The following is a 21,751-nucleotide window of genomic DNA, read 5'->3' on the forward strand; positions in this document are numbered from 1 at the left end:
GGGTGGGGGGGCGGAGAGTCAGCGCCTCAGTGAAGTCTCGGAGCCTCAGGCCCTCATTCTCGGCACCACTTGAAGGGAATGATTCAGGGCCGGGAGGGGACGGGGCGGAGCTTGAGAGGGCGGGGCGTGTCAATGTCTGTCAAAAAAGTGCAGTACTACCATTAATATTGGCCAGGACTCCCCTGCTCTTCCTCGAAATACCGCCATGGGATCCTTTACCTGTGAGGGAAAACGGGGGCCTAGGTTTAATGTCTCATTCGAAAGCCGGCATCTCCGACAGTGCAGTAGTTCCCTCAGTACTGCGCTGGAATGTCATCCTAGATTGCGCCCAAATCTCTGCAATGGGACTTGACCAACAATCTTCTTACTCAGAGGTGAGAGTACTATCATAGAAACATAGAAACTAGGTGCAGGAGTAAGCCATTCGGCACTTCGAGCCTGCACCGCCATTCAATGAGTTCATGGCTGAACATGCAACTTCAGTACCCCATTCCTGCTTTCTCGCCATACCCCTTGATCCCCCTAGTAGTAAGGACTACATCTAACTCCTTTTTGAATATATTTAGTGAATTGGCCTCAACAACTTTCTGTGGTCGAGAATTCCACAGGTTCACCACTCTCTGGGTGAAGACGTTTCTCCTCATCTCGGTCCTAAATGGCTTACCCCTTATCCCTAGACTGTGACCCGTGGTTCTGGACTTCCCCAACATTAATAAGAACATAAGAACATAAGAATTAGGAACAGGAGTAGGCCATCTAGCCCCTCGAGCCTGCTCCGGCACCCAACAAGATCATGGCTGATCTGGCCCTTATTGGTTAAAAATCTATCTATCTGTGATTTGAATATATTCAATGAGCTAGCCTCAACTGCTTCCTTGGGCAGAGAATTCCACAGATTCACAACCCTCTGGGAGAAGAAATTCCTTCTCAACTAGGTTTTAAATTGGCTCCCCCGTATTTTGAGGCTGTGCCCCCTATTCTCTCCGACCAGTGGAAACAACCTCTCTGCCTCTATCCTGTCTATCCCCTTCATTATTTTAAATGTTTCTATATGATCACCCCTCATCCTTCTGAACTCCAATGAGTAAAGACCCAGTTTACTCAATCTATCATCATAAGGTAACCCCCTCATCTCCGGAATCAGCCTAGTGAATCGTCTCTGTACCCCTTCCAAAGCTAGTATATCCTTCCTTAAATAAGGTGACCAAAACTGCACGCAGTACTCCAGGTGCGGCCTCACCAATACCCTATACAGTTGCAGAAGGACCTCCCTGCTTTTGTACTCCATCCCTCTCGCAATGAAGGCCAACATTCCATTCGCCTTCCTGATTACCTGCTGCACCTGCAAACTAACTTTTTGGGATTCATGCACAAGGACCCCCAGGTCCACTGAGCCACAGCTGTCTCGTCCATATAATAATGTAGTACTCATAAAAGGAAGAATTGGTTGCATTTATATTGTGCCTTATCACATCATCAAAGCATTTCCAAGCTTTACTTTTGGAGTGCCAGGTCTGTTGTTATGCAGGCAAATATGGCAGCCATTCTGCAGCAGCAACATTCCATGAACAGCAACACGATAAATGACCCGTTCATCATTTTTTTGCAGTAGTCTCTTTTGAGAGAATACTGTTGGATAGAACAGCAGGAAAACTCTTCTCCTCTTCACATAGTGGCTCCAATGGTGAAATGTACGGGTGGACGGGACTTTGATGTAACATTCCAGTGAAAGGATGGCAACAGCGCAGCTTCGCAAGGTAGATTATGTGCTCAGGTCCTGGTGTGGCTGTTGAACCTGCAGCTTTCTGACCCAGGAATAAGAATGGTACTAACTGAGCCAAACTGATGAGTGTCTCATGATGGAACCACGACAAAATAATGACCTGCATTGGATGAATAAAAATAGTTAACAAACAAAATGATTACCACCAGGAAGTATTCATTAGAGTGGATACTAGTAGCATGCCACCTGTCGTAAGTGGTTCTACAACTAAAGGAAAATAACTTGCATCTATGTGGCGCCTTTTATGCTCTCAAGACATCCCAAAGTGCTTTACAGCCAATAAGTTATTGTTAATATGTTTTGTAGGCAAACAAGGCAGCCAATTTGCATACAGCAATGAAATAATGACCAACCTGCTAATATTGGCCCGGTCAGAGGGAGAACTCCATTCTTCTTCCTTAAGTAGGATCTTTTGCAGCCACCAAACAGGGAAGGCTTTGGTTTAACATCTCATCTGAAAGACGGCATTTCCAACAGTGCAGCACTCCCTCATTATTGCACTTGAATGCCGGTCTCGATAATGTGTTCAAGTGCTGGAGTGGACTTGAACCCATAACCTTCTGACCTCGAGGCGAGGGTGCTACCCACTGAGCCAAGGCTGACACTTGATCGGTAAACTTAATGGGGGTGAATTTCCGTAAAATGTAACTCCAACAGAAAAGCTGCAGAAACCTCAGGGAAACAATATAACTGCAGTTTACGGAGATTTTACTGTGTTTCTGTGACTCGCAGAAGTTACCTGCGGAAATTTACCCCCAGTGACTTCGATAGCAATTGCATGGACACACAAACGGGCTTAAAGGATTGAAAGCCAATAAATCCCCAGTCAGGCTGGTGCCCCTCTTCAAAAAGGGTGACACAACGAACCTGAGTAACTACAATCCAATTAATCTTACATCAAGAACCGGCAGGAATTGATCATTTGGAATCAAATTGAGGAAATATCAAAATAACCTAGTAAATGGTTTCAGAAGTGGCAGATCCTACATGATCAAAATTCTTGACTTTTCTGAGGATGTGACATCCCAAATGGACAATGGAAAGCCCTATGACATAGCACAGCTAGGCTTCCATAAAGCCTATGATACAATTCCACCTAAAAGGTTGTTAAAATAGTTGGTACTTGTAATGTATACACCTGTGAGTATGCTGACAGGAGTGGCTTAGCCAGTCACGTGATGTTCACAAGACTCAATAAAACCCCAGTCAGTTGAGTTCGTGGGATCCACGATGAGATATGCAGTTGTGAGTCTAGTGGAGGAACTGGTAATGTGTAGTGTGATTGTTAAAACTTTGTTAATAAACTAACTAGTTCTTAATAGCAATGTGTTACTATGAATTCTCAAGCAAGAACCCATGAAGCAAATACATTACAGTAATAGATATAACTTGGAAGTGGATAAGGAATTAGCTAAAACAGAAGTGGGCACTAGCGGAGTAATGTCCAGCTGGGTAGATGTATTAAGTGCTGTGCTCCAGAGATCAGTGCCAGGACCTCTGCAGTTTCTGATCTAAAGACTTGCATTTATATCTTCTTCTTGGGCAGTCCCTTGGAATCGAGGATGACTTGCTTCCACACGAATATCAGTTCTCAGGTGACTGATGAGTCCAATGCGGGACCTACAGTTTCTGTCACAGGTGAGGCAGGTGGTGGTTGAAGGGACGGGTGGGTGAGGTGCTTGGGTTGTCGTGCACTCCTTCCGCTATTTGTGGTTGGCTTCAGCGTGCCCCTGGCGAAGAGACTCGAGATGTTCGGCGTCTTCCCGGATGCTTCTCCTCCACTTGAGCGGTCATGGGCCAAGGATTCTCAGGTGGCGGTGGGGATAGAAACATAGAAACATAGAAAATAGGTGCAGGAGCAGGCCATTCAGCCCTTCTAGCCTGCACCGCCATTCAATGAGTTCATGGCTGAACATGAAACTTCAGTACCCCATTCCTGCTTTCTCGCCATACCCCTTGATCCCCTGAGTAGTAAGGACTTCATCTAACTCCCTTTTGAATATATTTAGTGAATTGGCCTCAACTACTTTCTGTGGTAGAGAATTCCACAGGTTCACCACTCTCTGGGTGAAGAAGTTTCTCCTCATCTCGGTCCTAAATGGCTTACCCCTTATCCTCAGACTGTGACCCCTGGTTCTGGACTTCCCCAACATTGGGAACATTCTTCCTGCATCTAACCTGTCTAAACCCATCAGAATTTTAAACGTTTCTATGAGGACCCCTCTCATTCTTCTGAACTCCAGTGAATACAAGCCCAGTTGATCCAGTCTTTCTTGATAGGTCAGTCCCACCATCCCGGGAATCAGTCTGGTGAATCTTCGCTGCACTCCCTCAATAGCAAGAATGTCCTTCCTCAAGTTAGGAGACCAAAATTGTACACAATACTCCAGGTGTGGCCTCACCAAGGCCCTGTACAACTGTAGCAACACCTCCCTGCCCCTGTACTCAAATCCCCTCGCTATGAAGGCCAACATGCCATTTGCTTTCTTAACCGCCTGCTGTATCTGCATGCCAACCTTCAATGACTGATGTACCATGACACCCAGGTCTCGTTGCACCTTCCCTTTTCCTAATCTGTCACCATTCAGATAATAGTCTGTCTCTCTGTTTTTACCACCAAAGTGGATAACCTCACATTTATCCACATTATACTTCATCTGCCATGCATTTGCCCACTCACCTAACTTATCCAAGTCACTCTGCAGCCTCAGAGCATCCTCCTCGCAGCTCACACTGCCACCCAACTTAGTGTCATCCGCAAATTTGGAGATACTACATTTAATCCCCTCGTCTAAATCATTAATGTACAATGTAAACAGCTGGGGCCCCAGCACAGAACCTTGCGGTACCCCACTAGTCACTGCCTGCCATTCTGAAAAGTACCCATTTACTCCTACTCTTTGCTTCCTGTCTGACCAGCAGTTCTCATTCCACGTCAGCACACTACCCCCAATCCCATGTGCTTTAGCTTTGCACATTAATCTCTTGTGTGGGACCTTGTCGAAAGCCTTCTGAAAGTCCAAATATACCACATCAACTGGTTCTCCTTTGTCCACTTTACTGGAAACATCCTCAAAAAATTCCAGAAGATTTGTCAAGCATGATTTCCCTTTCACAAATTCATGCTGACTTGGACCTATCATGTCACCATTTTCCAAATGCGCTGCTATGACAGCCTTAATAATTGATTCCATCATTTTACCCACTACTGAGGTCAGGCTGACCGGTCTATAATTCCCTGTTTTCTCTCTCCCTCCTTTTTTAAAAAGTGGGGTTACATTGGCTACTCTTTTTCAAGGAGGCTTTGAGGGTGTCCTTGAAGCGTTTCCTTTGGCCACCTGGGGCTCATTGGCGTCAGATTAGGAAAAGAGGAGGTGCAACGAGACGTGGATATCATGGTACATCAGTCATTGAACGTTGGCATGCAGGTACAGCAGGCAGTGAAGCAGACAAATGGTATGTTGGCCTTCATAGCTAGGGGATTCGAATATAGGAGCAGGGAGGTCTTACTGCAGTTGTAGAGGGCCTTGGTTAGGCCTCACCTGGAATATTGTGTTCAGTTTTGGTCTCCTAATCTGAGGAAGGACGTTCTTGCTATTGAGGGAGTGCAGCGAAGGTTCACCAGACTGATTTCAGGGATGGCGGGACTGACATTTGAGGAGAGACTGGATTGACTGGGCCTGTACTCACTGGAGTTTAAAAGAATGAGAGAGGATCTCATAGAAACATATAAAGTTCTGACGGGACTGGACAGGTTAGATGCAGGAAGAATGTTTCCAATGTTGGGGAAATCTAGAACCAGGTGGTCACAGTCTAAGGATAAGGGGTTAACCATTTAGGGCCGAGATAAGGAGAAACTTTTTCACTCAGAGAATTGTGAACCTGTGGAATTCTCTACCGCAGAGAGTTGTTGATGCCAGTTTGTTAGATATATTCAAGACAGAGTTCGATGTGGCCCTGACGGCTAAAGGGATATGGAGAGAAAGCAGGAAAGGGGTACTTCAGATAAATGCAAGGTCTTAATGCATTGGAAGAAAAGATGAAGAATATAATTACTTACTGAATGGTATCTGTCTAGCTAGGAAACATAGGAACAGGAGTAGGCCCTTCAGCCTCTTGTGCCTGTTACACCATTCAATTAGACCATAGCTGATCTGTATCTTAACTCTGGAGCTCTTCTTAATACACTTGCCTAATAAAAATCTGTCAATCTCAGTTTTAAAATTTTCAATCGACCTACCTTTTTAAAATAAGCTAAGAGAGATCTGGGAGTGATGGTAGACTCAGTAATGATGACATCCAGTCACTGCAAACCAAGCGATCAACAAAGCAAACAGAGAGCCCTATTGCCAAATCAGTCGATGGAGGCTGAGACAGTTTGAAGCTACGCATTCTCTGGTCAGGTCAGATGGCATCTTAAATATTACATTCAAGTTTAGTCATACAAACACAAAGGAAACATGCAAGGTCTGAAAATGGTACCGACAAAAGCCAGAGGGGCTGATACCTCGGGGCCGAATTTCCCGTTGGGCAACCGACAGATGGAACGCTCTTGCCGGCCAGCGGTCAAGTCCGCGAGGAAGCCCCGGACTTTATTTATAATCTCGGCAACGATCCGGAATGCACCAAACGGGTTTCCCGCTGCAGCTCGCAGTCTCCAGGCAGGCACGATATCGGGGAGCCATGCCGGTCTGCAGATAGTCCTGGGGGGGGGGGGGGGGGGGGGGGGGGGCGAGCTGAATATAGGGGAGGGGCAGGTGAGGAAAGGCGAGCCCAGGCCCGGGCAGTGACCCACACTCCTGCTCCTCCTGGCTCTGCAAATGTATAACCCAGGAACTCTAGGCTGTTCTTGCAACAGCCAGCTGTGGTCTCTTTAAGGACCACTGGTTAAGCCACTCAAGGGGAGAGCGTGTGCCACATAGGCAATACCTATGTGTCCCTCAAAATTGCAAGCGGGGTTCTAACTACATGATTTTGCATAATCAAAAGGCCTACCACCTGAAACAGGCAGGCGCTCTGGACGCCCAAGGGAAGTCCCTCTAAAAATAACAGTGATTGGATGTGTGGCGTTAACAAATGGTAAATGTAACAACCCCATTTGAGCCCATTAACACCGCCTCGGTAACGCCAGATGAAAATCAACTCCCACCCCCATTCCCTACTCTAAGAGGACAGAGTTATGGGATTTCTTCATGTGTCAGCTGTGGCTCAGCGGGTAGCACCCTCACCTCTGAGTTAGAAGGTTGTGGGTTCAAGTCTTGAGTACAAAAAATTGAGGCTGACACTCCAGTGCAGTGCTGAGGGAGTGCTGCACTGTCAAATTTGCCGTCTTTCGGATGAGAGTCTAAACCGAGGTTCGTTGTGCTCTCTCAAGTGGACATAAAAGATCCCATGGCACTATTTCGACAAGAACAGGGGAGTTATCCCCAGTGTCCTGGCCAGTATTTATCCCTCAATCAACATAACAAAAAAACAGATTATTTGGTTATCAAATTGCTGCTTGTGGGAGTTTGCTGTGCACAAGTTGGCTGCCGCGTTTCCTACATTACAACAATGACTGCACGCCAAAAGTACTTCATTGGCTGTAAAGCGCTTTGAGACATCCGGTGGTCGTAGAAGGTGCTATATAAGTCAAAGTCTTTCATGTATCTGTGAAACACCTGGGACAGTTTTCTATGTTAAAGTTGCTATATAAATGCAAGTTAATGTTGAAAAATTAGAAAAGCCTGGATTCTTCAGTTATAAACAAAAATGTGAATGAAAGGGGACGTAATTGCGGTATGTAAAATACTGAGTGGAATATAAAAGGTTAACTTTGAGCACTATTTTAAAATAAACCATAATCATAATACAAGGGAACCAATATCAGGAACAACTTCTTCCCGAAGCAGTGAGCAACACCTGGGATGGTCTTCTGCACAGGGCAGTGGAGGTGCAATCCCTTGAGCAGTTAGTCGTTGCCGTGGGGAAAGTGTAGCATTTTAATGGACGGATAATTTAGATGGGACGAGTGGCCTGGCCTCCCTTATCTGAACTTAACTTAAAAATAGTTTCAAACACAATCCAGAGTTCCAGCGGTGAATCCAGACGATTCACTCCTTTAAATCTGCATGCTTTCATTTAGGAATGCACTTGAGGGTATAGAATGTGGCATCAGCTGTAGAACGCAGAACACAGCAATCACAGAGCGGCCGTGTGTATTAAGTGCTCTATAAATATGAGCGAGATGTGGTCCAACCATCCACTGTACTGATCAACTGTTCATTACCTTTTATTTGGAGCTTTAGAAATAGCAGATTCAGAAGTAATGGAAGCACTTCCACACTTATTATTTGTTGATGAGGTTCTTTGCTCTTAGATTCAAATGTTTCAGGGTCACTTGCACCTCTGGGAGACCTGGGCTCAGATCCAGCTTAAACAGATGCGTTGGAGGTCTCCTGACTGCCTGCTTCGGATGTGAAATGAGTTCGGAGAGTTTCAATCCAGTGTCTGGTTTGCATTCATCCGTGGCACAAAGCCGGCACTAAATTGACATTCTCGCTCAGAGAGTGGAAAATAGAAATATCGCGCTGTCTCAATCAGTAGGTGCCTCTCTGAGCTCCTGGTTGAGTTACAGTGTGAGACGAGTGGAGGAAAATTTAGTCTGCAACTAGTACTGTATGTACCGGAAGTCCAAGTGCTACATCGACGCTAGAGGAACGACTTTTGATCCTGCATGACAGACGGAACCCGGGCAGTAAAAATTCCCAAACCGACTTACGCACCCCCAACCTCTTCCCCCCCCCCCCACCACCGAATCCCACTCCTTCCTGCAGGTTGCAATTTTAACCTCTTTTGATCAAGTGAGGGGGCACACCCGCTGGTCGGCAGTGGAGTGCCCCTTTAACTTCCCAAAGCAAGCGCTCTACTCGGAACTCCTTCACGGCAAACAAGCCAAAGGTGGGCAGAGGAAACGTTTCAAGGCCACCCTCAAAGCCTCCGTGATAAAGTGCAACATCCCCACTGACACCTGGGAGTCCCTGGCCAAAGACCGCCCTAAGTGGAGGAAGTGCATCTGGGCGGACACTGAGCATCTCGAGTCTCATCGCCGAGAGCATGCAGAAATCAAGCGCAGGCAGCGGAAAGAGCGTGCGGCAAACCTGTCCACCCATTCTTTCCCGCAACGACTATCTGTCCCACCTATGACGGGGACTGTGGTTCTCGTATTGGATTGTTCAGCCACCTAAGGACTCATTTTAAGAGTGGAAGCAAGTCTTCCTCGATTCCGAGGGACTGCCTATGATGATGATGATGATGATGACCTATCAAGAAAGACTGGATCAACTGGGCTTGTATTCACTGGAGTTCAGAAGAATGAGAGGGGACCTCATAGAAACGTTTAAAATTCTGACGGGCTTAGACAGGTTAGATGCAGGAAGAATGTTCCCGATGTTGGGGAAGTCCAGAACCAGGGGGTCACATTCTAAGAATAAGGGATAAGCCATTTAGGACCGAGATGAGGAGAAACTTCTTCACCCAGAGAGTGGTGAACCTGTGGAATTCTCTACCACAGAAAGTTGTTGAGGCCAATTCACTAAATATATTCAAAAAGGAGTTAGATGAAGTCCTTACTACTAGGGGGATCAAGGGGTATGGTGAGAGAGCAGGAATGGGGTACTGAAGTTTCATGTTCAGCCATGAACTCATTGAATGGCGGTGCAGGCTAGAAGGGCCGAATGGCCTACTCCTGCACCTATTTTCTATGTTTCTATGATGATGCTTTCAGTATGCAGATTAGGCTCCAATGTTGTCATCGGGGCCCGGCTGCAATTTCAAACTCCAGGTCTGTGCAGGAAAGCCGTCGGGGCTTCTCCGCCAGACCAACCTTGGTAGCAAGAGGGCCCGGCACCAGAAATGGCCTCAGAAAGGCGAGTTAATGTTATTGTGGGCGAGTGTCCCTCTGGGCCCCTGCAAGGAAACCTTAGGCCACTCCCCGACCCCAGCTTCCTTCCCCTTCCCCAGACCGCGACCACTTACTTAAGGTGCCGGTAACCGTTCCTCCTGCCACCGCAAAATCCCATCAGCCATTGCCTCATGCTGGGTTCGATCAGGAGACTGATGGGGCGGGGGGGGGCTATGCAGATGAGGCCCATCCAAGAATTCATATCTCCTGAGCCTCGCCCTGCGGAGGGCCAGATGGATTGTCGACCGCCTCGGCACCCATCCCTCCACCCCAGCCCGCATGACTCCCACCAGGAGTTAAAATCAGTCTTTGGATGTCTGAAACATCCTTCACATTGGCAAATTTGTTTATTAGCTAACGAGTTGTCACTTGCACACACTTTGCCTTTGCATAACGACCCAGAAACTGTTAATGCATTTGTATCTATTCAGATCTTATGACTGAATCTCTTTCAAGGAGTGCAACTTGGAATCTTCACACCCTCTATGCTGTCACTGTAAATCCTGACCATGTTAAACTTAACGCAAATAGCACAAGGGCAATTAAATGCACAATGCTCGGAACTTGCACAGCCCGCGAAACACACGCTGCCAGAGCAGGAAGATTTTTTTTAATGAATATTTATGCGAAGGATATAGCAGATATATTTGCAGTAATTAGGTAAACGCTCCGTGAGCTACTCCCATTCTGGCTTTCATTAATAAGTGATTCGGGCCACAATTAGAACAAAAAGGTAAAAGGACAAGAGTTGAGAAGGAGGCTTTTGGGATTCAACAAGGCGATCACTGTAACACTGGTAATTACTGATTGATCACCATCAATGTGAAGCTGTTGAACTGCAGCATTAGTGACTCTCCTGATAGATTGGCAGCAGTTTACATAGCAACGATAATGGACCACAGCAGCAAAGTATAGAGGACACCGCACCAGAACCTAACTGCTGCAACTGCCTTTCTACATGGTTTGCCCCATTCAAAGAGCTGATGCTACAATATCAGCTGTGGCTCAATGTAGCACCCTCGCCTCTGGGTCAGAAGGTTGTGAGTTCAAGTCCCACTCCAGGGACTTCAGCATAAAAATGAAGGCTGGCAGTGCAGTGCTGAGGAAGTCATGTTCATCATCATCATCATAGGCAATCCCTTGAAATCGAGGAAGATTTGCTTCCACTCTAAAAGTGAATTCTTAGGTGGCTGTACAGTCCAATTTGGGAATTGCAGTCTCTGTCAGAGGTGGGGCAGACAGCGGTTAAAGGAAAGGGTGGGTGGGGAGTCTGGTTTTCCGCTCGCTCTTTCCGCTATCTGCACTTGATTTCTGCATGCTCTCGGTGACGAGACTCGAGCTGCTCAGCGCCCTCCTGGATGCTCTTCCTCCACTTAGGGCAGTCTTGGGCCAGGGATTTCCAGGTGCTGTTGGGGATGTTGCACTTTATCAAGGAGGCTTTGAGGGTGTCCTTGAAACGTTTTCTCTGCCCACCTGAGGCTCACTTGCTGTATAGGAGTTCCGAGTAGAGGACTTGCTTTGGGAGTCTCGTGTCGGGCATGCGGACGATGTGGCCCGCCCAATGGAGCTTGTCGAGTGTGGTCAGTGCTTCGATGCTGGGGATGTTGGCTTAAGCGAGAACAGTGACGTTGGTGCGTCTGTCCTCCCAGTGGATTTGTAGGATCTTGCGGAGGCAAGTGCTGCTCTGAACGAGGTGCTGCCTTTTGGATGAGACATTAAACCGAGGCCCCATCTCCTCTCTCAGGTGGACGTAAAACATCCCATGGCACTATTTCAAAGAAGTGCAGGGGGATATCAATGGTATCCTGGCCAATATTTATCCCTCAGTCAACATAACAAAAACAGATTATCTGGTCATTATTACATTGCTGTTTGAGGGAGCTTGCTGTGTGCATATTGGCTGCTGTGTTTTCTACATTACAACAGTGACTACACTACAAAAGTACTTAATTGACTGTAAAGCATTTTGGGACGTCCAATGTTCGTGAAAGGCGCGATATAAATCCTTTTTTTTCCAAAGAGCTGTTGTATAAAAGCGAGCGTGTTTCTCGTTTTCTTCAGTGGCTTTCCACCAGGGTTATCCAGTGTTGTTGGGCTTATTGGTACCAATTTACTGTAGAAATCACACTTAAATTTGTGTAATGCTCTTAATGTATCATTTCAATCTGCTCTCACCACCAGTGACAAATAGTCAGTACTTCAAGTGCTGAACAGCTAAAAGGTCCTGAAGTAACACACGTTTAGGACAACATTTTGAACTCCTAAGAGTACAGTTTAAATAAAAAACATTCTCAGGATGTGGGCGGCGCTTGCAAGGCTTGACATTTAATGTCCGTCCTTGAAAAGGTGGTGATACAGCTGTACAACTGTGTGGCTTGCTAGACCATTTCGGAGCTAAGAGTCAACCACGTTGGGTGTGTGACTGGAGTTTGGACTGGACATAGCAGTGCCCACCATTCTACTTTACCGAAATCCTAATGTCAACACTGGATTATCTAAAGCATGTATTTTGTTCCGTGACGTGCAGGGTTTTGAGTGAAAGAACTCATCTTTAATTTGAGCAGGAGTCGGGGGGGAGGAAGAGCAGAATCTGACCGGGTGAGATTTAATACCTTTGCAAGAATGGTGCCACACATTGACCTCACTTCAGTTTGTGGTCTGTTTGCAGGTGCTAAAGAGATTGATATAGCTGCTACGCTGGAACATTTGAGAGACCAGAGACCAATGATGGTTCAGACAAAGGTAAGCCAAAGTGAAATAAAAACAGAAATTGCACAGCGAGTTAGTCAGCATTAGAAAGAGACAAACAGGTTGCTGTTCTCGCTGGGACTTTTAATCAGACGGGCCTCATTGGTGTCAGGGTATCGCCCAAAACATTTCCAGGATTTTTTGTTTTACTAATCCCAGGATTTATCATTTTTCTTTTACCACTTCATGGGACCTGATGGTTCCTCTGCTGCTGGGGAGGGGAGCGGAGTGGCGAGGGAGCGTGGAGAGGAGGGGAGTGGCGGGGCGAGGGAGGGTGGAGAGGAGGGGAGCGGCGGGGCGAGGAAGCGTGGAGAGGAGGGGAGTGGCGGGGCGAGGGAGGGTGGAGAGGAGGGGAGCGGCAGGGCGAGGTAGCGTGGAGAGGAGGGGAGTGGCGGGGCAAGGGAGGGTGGAGAGGAGGGGAGCGGCGACGGAGGGTGGAGGGGAGTGGCGGGGATAGGGAGGGTGGAGAGGAGGGGAGTGGTGAGGGAGGGTGGAGAGGAGGGGAGTGGCGGGGCGAGGGAGAGTGGAGAGGAGGGGAGTGACGGGGCGAGGGAGGGTGGAGAGGAGGGGAGCGGCGGGGCGAAGGAGGGAGGAGAGAAGGGGAGCGGTGAGGCGAGGGAGGGTGGAGAGGAGGGGAGCGGCAGGGCGAGGGAGGAGAGGAGGGGAGCAGCGAGGCGAGGGAGGGTGGCGAGGAGAGGAGCGGTGAGGCGAGGGAGAGTGGAGAGGAGGGGAGCAGTGGGGTGAGGGTGGAGAGGAGGGGAGTGGCAGTGCGAGGGAGGAAGGGTGGAGAGGAGGGGAGTGGTGGTGCGAGGGAGGAAGGGTGGAGAGGAAGGGAGCAGCGAGGCGAGGGAGGGTGGTGAGAAGGGGAGCGGCGAGTAGAGGGAGGGTGGTGAGGAGGGGAGCGGCGAGGCGAGGGAGGGTGGAGAGGAGAGGAGCGGCGAGACGAGGGAGGGAGGGTGGAGAGGAGGGGAGAGGAAGGTAGTGGCGAGGGAAGGAGGAGAGGAGGGGAGCAGCGAGGTGAGGGAGGGAGGAGAGGAGGGGAGCAGCGAGGCGAGGGAGGGTGGAGAGGAGAGGAGCGGTGAGGCGAGGGAGGGAGGGTGGAGAGGAGGGGAGCAACGAGGCGAGGGAGGGTGGAGAGGAGAGGAGCGGTGAGGCGAGGGAGGGAGGGTGGAGAGGAGGGGAGCAGCGAGGCAAGGGAGGGTGGAGAGGAGGGGAGTGACGAGGCGAGGGAGGGAGGGTGGAGAGGAGAGGAGTGGCAGTGCGAGGGAGGAAGGGTGGAGAGGAGGGGAGTGGTGGTGCGAGGGAGGAAGGGTGGAGAGGAGGGGAGTGGTGGTGCGAGGGAGGAAGGGTGGAGAGGAAGGGAGCAGCGAGGCGAGGGAGGGAGGAGAGGAGGGGAGCAGCGAGGTGAGGGAGGGAGGAGAGGAGGGGAGCAGCGAGGCGAGGGAGGGTGGAGAGGAGAGGAGCGGCGAGACGAGGGAGGGAGGGTGGAGAGGAGGGGAGAGGAAGGTAGTGGCGAGGGAAGGAGGAGAGGAGGGGAGCAGCGAGGTGAGGGAGGGAGGAGAGGAGGGGAGCAGCGAGGCGAGGGAGGGTGGAGAGGAGAGGAGCGGTGAGGCGAGGGAGGGAGGGTGGAGAGGAGGGGAGCAACGAGGCGAGGGAGGGTGGAGAGGAGAGGAGCGGTGAGGCGAGGGAGGGAGGGTGGAGAGGAGGGGAGCAGCGAGGCAAGGGAGGGTGGAGAGGAGGGGAGTGACGAGGCGAGGGAGGGAGGGTGGAGAGGAGAGGAGAGGAAGGTAGCGGCGAGGGAAGGAGGAGAGGAGGGGAGCAGCGAGGTGAGGGAGGGAGGAGAGGAGGGGAGCAGCGAGGCGAGGGAGGGTGGAGAGAAGAGGAGCGGTGAGGCGAGGGAGGGAGGGTGGAGAGGAGGGGAGCAACGAGGCGAGGGAGGGTGGAGAGGAGGTGAGTGACGAGGCGAGGGAGGGTGGAGAGGAGAGGAGCGGCGGAGGGAGGGAGGGTGGAGAGGAGGGGAGTTGCGAGGCGAGGGAGGGGACTGGAGTGACGAGGGAGCATGGAGAGGAGGGGTAGAGTGGCGAGGGAGGGCGAGTGGAGAGGAGGAGAGTGGAGTGGCGAGGGAGGGTGGAGAGGAGGGGAGTGGAGCAAATCAGGTTGAGCACCAACTGTGAAGAGATGGACCCATATTCTGGGGGTATGGAGAGAAGGCAGGAGTGGGGTACTGAAGTTGTATGATCAGCCATGGTCATATTGAATGGTGGTGCAGGCTCGATGTTTCTGCAAATTAATTTCATTACCCTGGAGGATGAGAGAGTATTTATGCAAATCTTTGCCTGAGGATTAAATTAACTGGGTCGAGTCCATGATAAGATTGGACATGATCTGTGGACAGAACAGGTTTATTCGGCGGAATGGCCTTTTCTTCTTTCATGCTTTCTTATGTTTTTGCATTCTTTTCCCCTTTATAAGTGCAGATACAGCTCCTCCTGTGGCTCTGTAGGTGAAGGTATTGTTCGGAACCAGAAAGCCGCAGGCTTTATTCCTGATCTCTGCTGATCTCAGCCAGGGTAGCAATCGGAGCCTTAGGGTTAGGAAGGACAAAAAAATAAGCAGATTGTGCTCCCACTCCTATCGCAGGCCAGTGATCCCCCACCTTCTGCAAAATAGCTATGAAGGATGGTTGAGGTTGGGATCAGGGTTTGGCTACAGTGACACCATTGGCCCTACCACAGTCAAATAGCCAGTATAGATTCACATGTGAATGACGGCGCTTGGGCAATCGGCGCTGGAGGACTTACTGGTGCTCGTGAAACTGTATCCTAGCAAGGAGTCAGCTCATTTGGTTTGGCGGTGGGGGTGGTGGGGGCACGGTGAGAACAAAATGGCGGGGAGGGGGGGGTGGGGGCGGCGGTGAGAATAAAATGGCGGGGCGGGGGGAGGGGAGGGGGAGGGAAATCTGATGCAAACCTTTTGTTCATTCTGGGATTTGAAACATTCCTACTTGCTCAGAGCTTGCTGTGCATCATCAGGCTGGAGATTTTATCCAAACTAAACCGAACGCGAAGGAGACCTCAAGACACCGTCTCTCGGGTGTACAATACCGAGCTGACCAAAAGGGTAGAATCAAGTTTCCGCTCTGAGTCATGTACCCAGGTACAAGAATCCTAATCACCACAGAAACTTGCCCTGACTGCTGCTAGGCAACAACATGCCTTCTCGCACACTCCAATTCATTTATTCAGACGCGTGGTGAATTATAAGTATCTAATTACAGACCAGCGGGAAGATCCCTCAGGAGAGTTCTGGCTTTTTTGATGGATCTAAACAAACCATGCACTCACATCACTGAATATAAATAAAGAGTAAAAGGCCTTCAAAGTTATTTAAATCTGTGGATTAAAAGTCAGGTTTGAAATGTCAATTATGGCAAGACCGGTAGCAAGCTGGAAGGTAAGCTGTGTCTGGATTTTCGGCTTTGCCGTTTTCGGGGCGAAAACGGAGGCGGGGCGGGAAATTTACCACCCAATTAACGTTTGCGCTGTGTGCAGCAACTTTTGTCATTTGGCCCCTGCGCAAAGGGAGGCGTTGTACGATTTTTGTGGCACAAAAACGGGAACGTCGCCAACTTTAGAGCGAGGCCGGGAGAGCTCCGAGAGAGGCTTTGGGAGGGGAATAAAAAATTCACAGAAACATTTAAGAAACATTGCCAACACCCTTACAACACAAATCGCTACATAAATATAAAAGAATAAAAACTGGAACGTAACTTTTTTGCAGTTTATCCAACTCACCGCTGTGTTTTCCCTGGCGGTCCTCGTGGGGCGCGTTTCAGGGCGTACGGGTCAGGCGTTTGTCGAAATTTCTGCTGGTGTCGCATGGAGAGCCATTGCACAACCAGCACATCTCTCCCCAGCGATGCTTCTAAGCGCAAAACCTGACCAGAGGATCGCGCCCGGACGCAGAAAAACTAACTGCTCCATTTTTTGCCGCGGAGGGTCAAACCCGGCGAAAATCCATCGCAAACGACCTGAAAATCCAGCCCAAGATGTGGCATCAGTGTCATTTACTGTCATCCGACTGCGGTAACTACGGAGGAATCTCCCTGCTGTCGGCCACTGGGAAAGTCATCGCTAGAATCCTCCTCAACCGTCTTCTCCCTGTGGCTGAAGAACTCCTCCCAGAGTCACAATGCGGATTCCGTCCACTAAGGGGTACAACGGACATGATCTTCACCGTGCGACAACTACAAGAGAAATGCAGGGAACAGCACCAACCCTTGTACATGGCCTTCTTTGACCTCACAAAGGCATTTGACACTGTCAACCATGAAGGACTATGGAACGTCCTCCTCCGTTTCGGCTGCCCCCAAAAGTTTGGCACCATCCTCCGTCTGCTCCACGATGACATGCAGGCCGTGATCCTGACCAACAGATCCACCACAGACCCAATCCACATCCAGACCGGGGTCAAGCAGGGCTGCGTCATCGTGCCAACCCTCTTCTCGATCTTTCTCGCTGCAATGCTCCATCTCACTCTCAGCAAGCTCCCCGCTGGAATGGAACTAAACTATAGAAACAATGGGAACTTGTTCAACATTCGTCGCCGCCAGGCAAGATCCAAGGTCGTCCCATCCTCTGTCGTAGAGCTACAGCACGTGGATGATGCTTGCGTCTGCACACATTCAGAGGCCAAACTCCAAGCCATCGTCAACATCTTCACCGAGGCATACGAAAGCATGAGCTTTACACTAAACATCCTTAAGGCAAAGGTCCTGCATCAACCTAACCCTGCCACACAGCACTGCTCCCCAGTCATCAAGATCCACGGCATAGCCTTGGACAACGTGGACTATTTTCTATACCTCAGGAGCCTACTATCAGCAAGGGCAGACATTGATGACGCGGTCCAACACCGCCTCCAGTGTGCCAGTGCAGCCTTCGGTCGCCTGAGGACGAGAGTGTTTGAAGACCAGGACCTCAAATCTGGCACCAAGCTTATGATCTACAGGGCAGTAATGATACCCCCCCTCTTATATGGCTCAGAGATGTGGGCCATATACAGTAGACACCTCAAAGTGCTGGAGAAGTACCACCAGCGCTGCCGCCGCAAGATCCTGCAAATACCCTGGGAGGACAGACGCACCAACATCAGTGTTCTCGCTCAGGCCAACATCCCCAGCATCGAAACACTGACCACACTCGATCAGCTCTGTTGGGCGGGTCACATCGTCCACATGCCCGGCACGAGACTCCCAAAGCAAGCGCTCTACTTGGAACTCCCACATAGCAAACCCCCAGGTGGGCAGAGGAAACATTTCAAGGACACCCTCAAAGCCTCCTTGTAAAGTACGACATCCCCATCAGCACCTGGGAATCCCTGGCCCGAGACCACCCTAAGTGGAGGAAGAGCATCAGGAGGGCGTTGAGCACCTTGAGTCTCATCGTCGAGAGCATGCAGTAATCAAGCGCAGACAGCGGAAGGAACGTGCGGCAAACCAGACTCCCCACCCACCCTTTCCATCAACCACTGTCTGCCCCATCTGTGACAGAGACTATGGCTCTTACGGTTAAGGGGATCAAGGGGTATGGAGAGAAAGCAGGAAAGGGGTACTGAAGGAATGATCAGCCATGATCATATTGAATGGTGGTGCAGGCTCGAAGGTCCGAATGGCCTTCTCCTGCACCTATTTTTCTGTGTTTCTATGTTTCTAATTCCTGTATTGGACTGTACTTTTAGAGTGGAAGCAAGTTCTCCTTGATTTCAAGGGACTGTCTATGATATGATGACTAACCATCCTAGTTTTTAGCATTGCCTTGTCAAATATGCTGATAATGTTGCTTTTTCAAAAGCATCTAACATCATCATCAGTCCTTCGAAATCGAGGAAGACTTGCATCTGGCATCCTTATCTCGCAGCGGACTATTAGACAGTTTTATATGGGCCTGTATTTGACCCAAGAGATTGGGCTGTACAATGGGCAAAGTAAAGAGGCAGGAGCTGGGAACCAGTGATGATGGGAGCAAGGGGCCAGAAAACATGGTGTCACAAAGGTGAGACTGGAAAGAGAGAATGAGAGTTTAAAAAAAGGAAACTAAACAGTGCAATTTTCATGTGGCCACCATCCCAAGTGCACTTAAGAACTGGCGGGAGTAGGACTGAAACCAAGCAGCCTTGCCACTCCATTGATGCCATCTCAATCTTTGGGTGGACCTGCATCCTGGTAGCTAGAGCTCCCATCAAAACAAGCAGAAGCCTCATTACACACATGAAAATTGGGGGCAGCGGGAGTTCATGAGTCGGCGAGAGGCAGCGTGGGGAGACCTATAAAACGGCCCAGAGTTGGTGAGTCGGCGAGAGGCAGCGGGAGTTGGTGAGTCGGCGAGAGGCAGCGTGGGGAGACCTATAAAACGGCCCAGAGTTGGTGAGTCGGCGAGAGGCAGCGGGAGTTAGTGAGTTGGCGAGAGGCAGCGGGAGTTAGTGAGTTGGCGAGAGGCAGTGGGAGTTGGTGATTCGGCGAGAGGCAGTGGGAGTTAGTGATTCGGCGAGAGGCAGCGGGAGTTGGTGAGTCGGCGAGAGGCAGCGGGAGTTGGTGAGTCGGCGAGAGGCAGCGGGAGTTGGTGATTCGGCGAGAGGCAGCGGGAGTTGGTGATTCGGCGAGAGGCAGCGGGAGTTGGTGAGTCGGCGAGAGGCAGTGGGAGTTGGTGAGTCGGCGAGAGGCAGCGGGAGTTGGTGAGTCGGCGAGAGGCAGTGGGAGTTGGTGATTCGGCGAGAGGCAGCGGGAGTTGGTGATTCGGCGAGAGGCAGTGGGAGTTGGTGAGTCGGCGAGAGGCAGCGGGTGTTCGTGAGTCGGCGAGAGGCCCAACCGGTGCAGCTGCAGCAGGGAGAGAAGGCAAAAAAGAAATAGAAAGAAATCAAAAGGTGACATCACAGCCAAGGGGGTAAGTGATTGGCTGGTGATTGGTAAGTAGCTTTTCTTTTTTCTTTTCTTTATCAGGAAGTAACCTTGAGCACTTTTGCCAATTTAAGTGTATCTAAGGGTTAAGTCATGGCAGGACAGCTCGGACACAAGGCATTGCAGAACTGGAGCTGCGGGTGGATTCACTCTGGAGCATGCACGATGCTGAGAATGATGTGAATAGCACATTTAGCGAGTTGGTCTTACCGCAGGTAAAGGGTCCACAGCCAGATAGGGAATGGAAGACCAACAGGAAGAGCAGTGCAAGGAAGTTGGTGCAGGGGTCCCCTGTGGTCATCCCCCTGCAAAACAGATACACTGCTTTGAGTACTGTTGAGGAGGATGACTCATCAGGGGAGAGCAGCAGCAGCCAAGTTCATGGCACCGTGGCTGGCTCTGCTCCACAGGAGGGCAGGAAGAAGAGTGGGAGAGCGATAGCGATAAGGGATTCAATTGTAAGGGGAATAGATGGGCGTTTCTGCGGCCGCAACCGAGACTCCGGGATGGTATGTTGTCTCCCTGGTGCAAGGGTCAAGGATGTCTCGGAGTGGATGCAGGACATTCTGAAAAGAGAGGGTGAACAGCCAGTTGTCGTGGTGCATATAGGTACCAATGATATAGGTAGAAAATGGGATGGGGTCCTACAAGATGAATTTAGGGAGCTAGGAGTTAAATTTAAAAAGTAGGACCTCAAAAGTAGTAATCTCAGGATTGCTACCAGTGCCAAGTGCTAGTCAGAGTAGGAATTGCAGGATAGCTCAGATGAATACGTGGCTTGAGCAGTGGTGCAGCAGGGAGGGATTCAAATTCCTGGGGCATTGGAACCGGTTCTGGGGGAGGTGGGACCAGTACAAACCGGATGGTCTGCACCTGGGCAGGACCGGACCAATGTCCTAGGGGGAGTGTTTGCTAGTGCTGTTTGGGAGCAGACAAACTAATATGGCAGGGGGATGGGAACCTATGCAGGGAGACAGAGGGAAATAAATTGGAGTCAGAAGCAAAAGATAGAAAGGAGAATAGTAACAGTGGAGGGCAGAGAAACCCAAGGCAACAAATTAAAAGGGCCACATTACAGCAAAATTCTAAAGGGGCAAAGTGTGTTGAAAAGACAAGCCTGAAGGCTCTGTGCCTCAATGCGAGGAGTATTCGGAATAAGGTGGACGAATTAACTGCGCAGATAGCAGTTAACGGGTATGATGCAATTTGCATCACGGAGACATGGCTCTAGGGTGACCAAGGCTGGGAACTCAACATCCAAGGGTATTCAGCATTTAGGAAGGACAGACAGAAAGGAAAGGAGGTGGGGTGGCGTTGCTGGTTAAAGAGGAAATTAATGCAATAGTAAGGAGAGACGTTAGCCTGGATGATGTGGAATCGGTATGGGTGGAATTTCAAAGGGCAGAAAACGCTAGTGGGGGTTGTGTACAGACCACCAAACAGTAGTAGTGAGGTTGGGGACAGCATCAAACAAGAAATAAGGGATGTGTGCAATAAAGTATAGCAGTTATCATGGACGACATTAATCTACATATTGATTGGGCTAACCAAACTGGTAGCAATGTGGTGGAGGAGGATTTCCTGAAGTTTATTAGGGATGGTTTTCTTGACCAATATGTCGAGGAACCAACTAGACAGCTGGCCATCCTAGACTGGGTGATGTGTAATGAGAAGGGACTAATTAGCAATCTTGTTGTGCGAGGCCCCTTGGGGAAGAGTGACCATAAAATGGTAGAATTCTTTATTAAGATGGAGAGTGACACAGTTAATTCGGAAACTAGGGTCCTGAACTTAAGGAAAGGTAACTTCGACGGTACGAGGCGTGAATTGGCTAGAATAGACTGGCAAAGGATACTTAAAGGGTTGATGGTGGATAAGCAATGGCAAACATTTAATGATCACATGGATGAACTTCAGCAATTGTACATCCCTGTCTGGAGTAAAAATAAAATGGGGAAGGTGGCTCAACTGTGGCTAACAAGGGAAATTAAGGATAGTGTTAAAGCCAAGCAAGAGGCATATAATTTGGCTAGAAAAAACAACAAACCTGAGGACTGGGAAAAATTTAGAATTCAACAGAGGAAGACTAAGGGTTTAATTAAGAGGGGGAAATAGAGTACAAGAGGAAGCTTGCAGGGAACATAAAAACTGACTGCAAAAGCTTCTATAAATATGTGAAGAGAAAAAGATTAGTGAAGACAAACGTCCCTTGCAGTCGGATTCAGGTGAATTTATAATGGGGAACAAAGAAATGGCAGACCAATTGAACAAATACTTCGGTTCTGTCTTCACGAAGGAAGACATAAATAACCTTCCGGAAGTA

The 21,751-nt window shown here is 49.6% G+C and overlaps 1 protein-coding gene across 2 annotated transcripts in view; it reads left to right on the forward strand.

Moving 5' to 3' along the window:
- The window catches only part of ptprn2 (protein tyrosine phosphatase receptor type N2), a 1,205,047-nt gene that overhangs the window by 1,173,977 nt on the left and 9,319 nt on the right, over window positions 1-21,751 (forward strand). For both annotated transcript variants that reach the window (XM_070881617.1, XM_070881618.1), the window contains one exon: window positions 12,394-12,467. In XM_070881617.1, coding sequence (XP_070737718.1) covers window positions 12,394-12,467 — 74 coding nt within the window. The remainder of the gene's footprint in view (window positions 1-12,393; window positions 12,468-21,751) is intronic.

Source organism: Pristiophorus japonicus, chromosome 5 (genome assembly GCF_044704955.1).
Source record: "Pristiophorus japonicus isolate sPriJap1 chromosome 5, sPriJap1.hap1, whole genome shotgun sequence".
NCBI classification, from domain to species: domain Eukaryota; kingdom Metazoa; phylum Chordata; class Chondrichthyes; family Pristiophoridae; genus Pristiophorus; species Pristiophorus japonicus.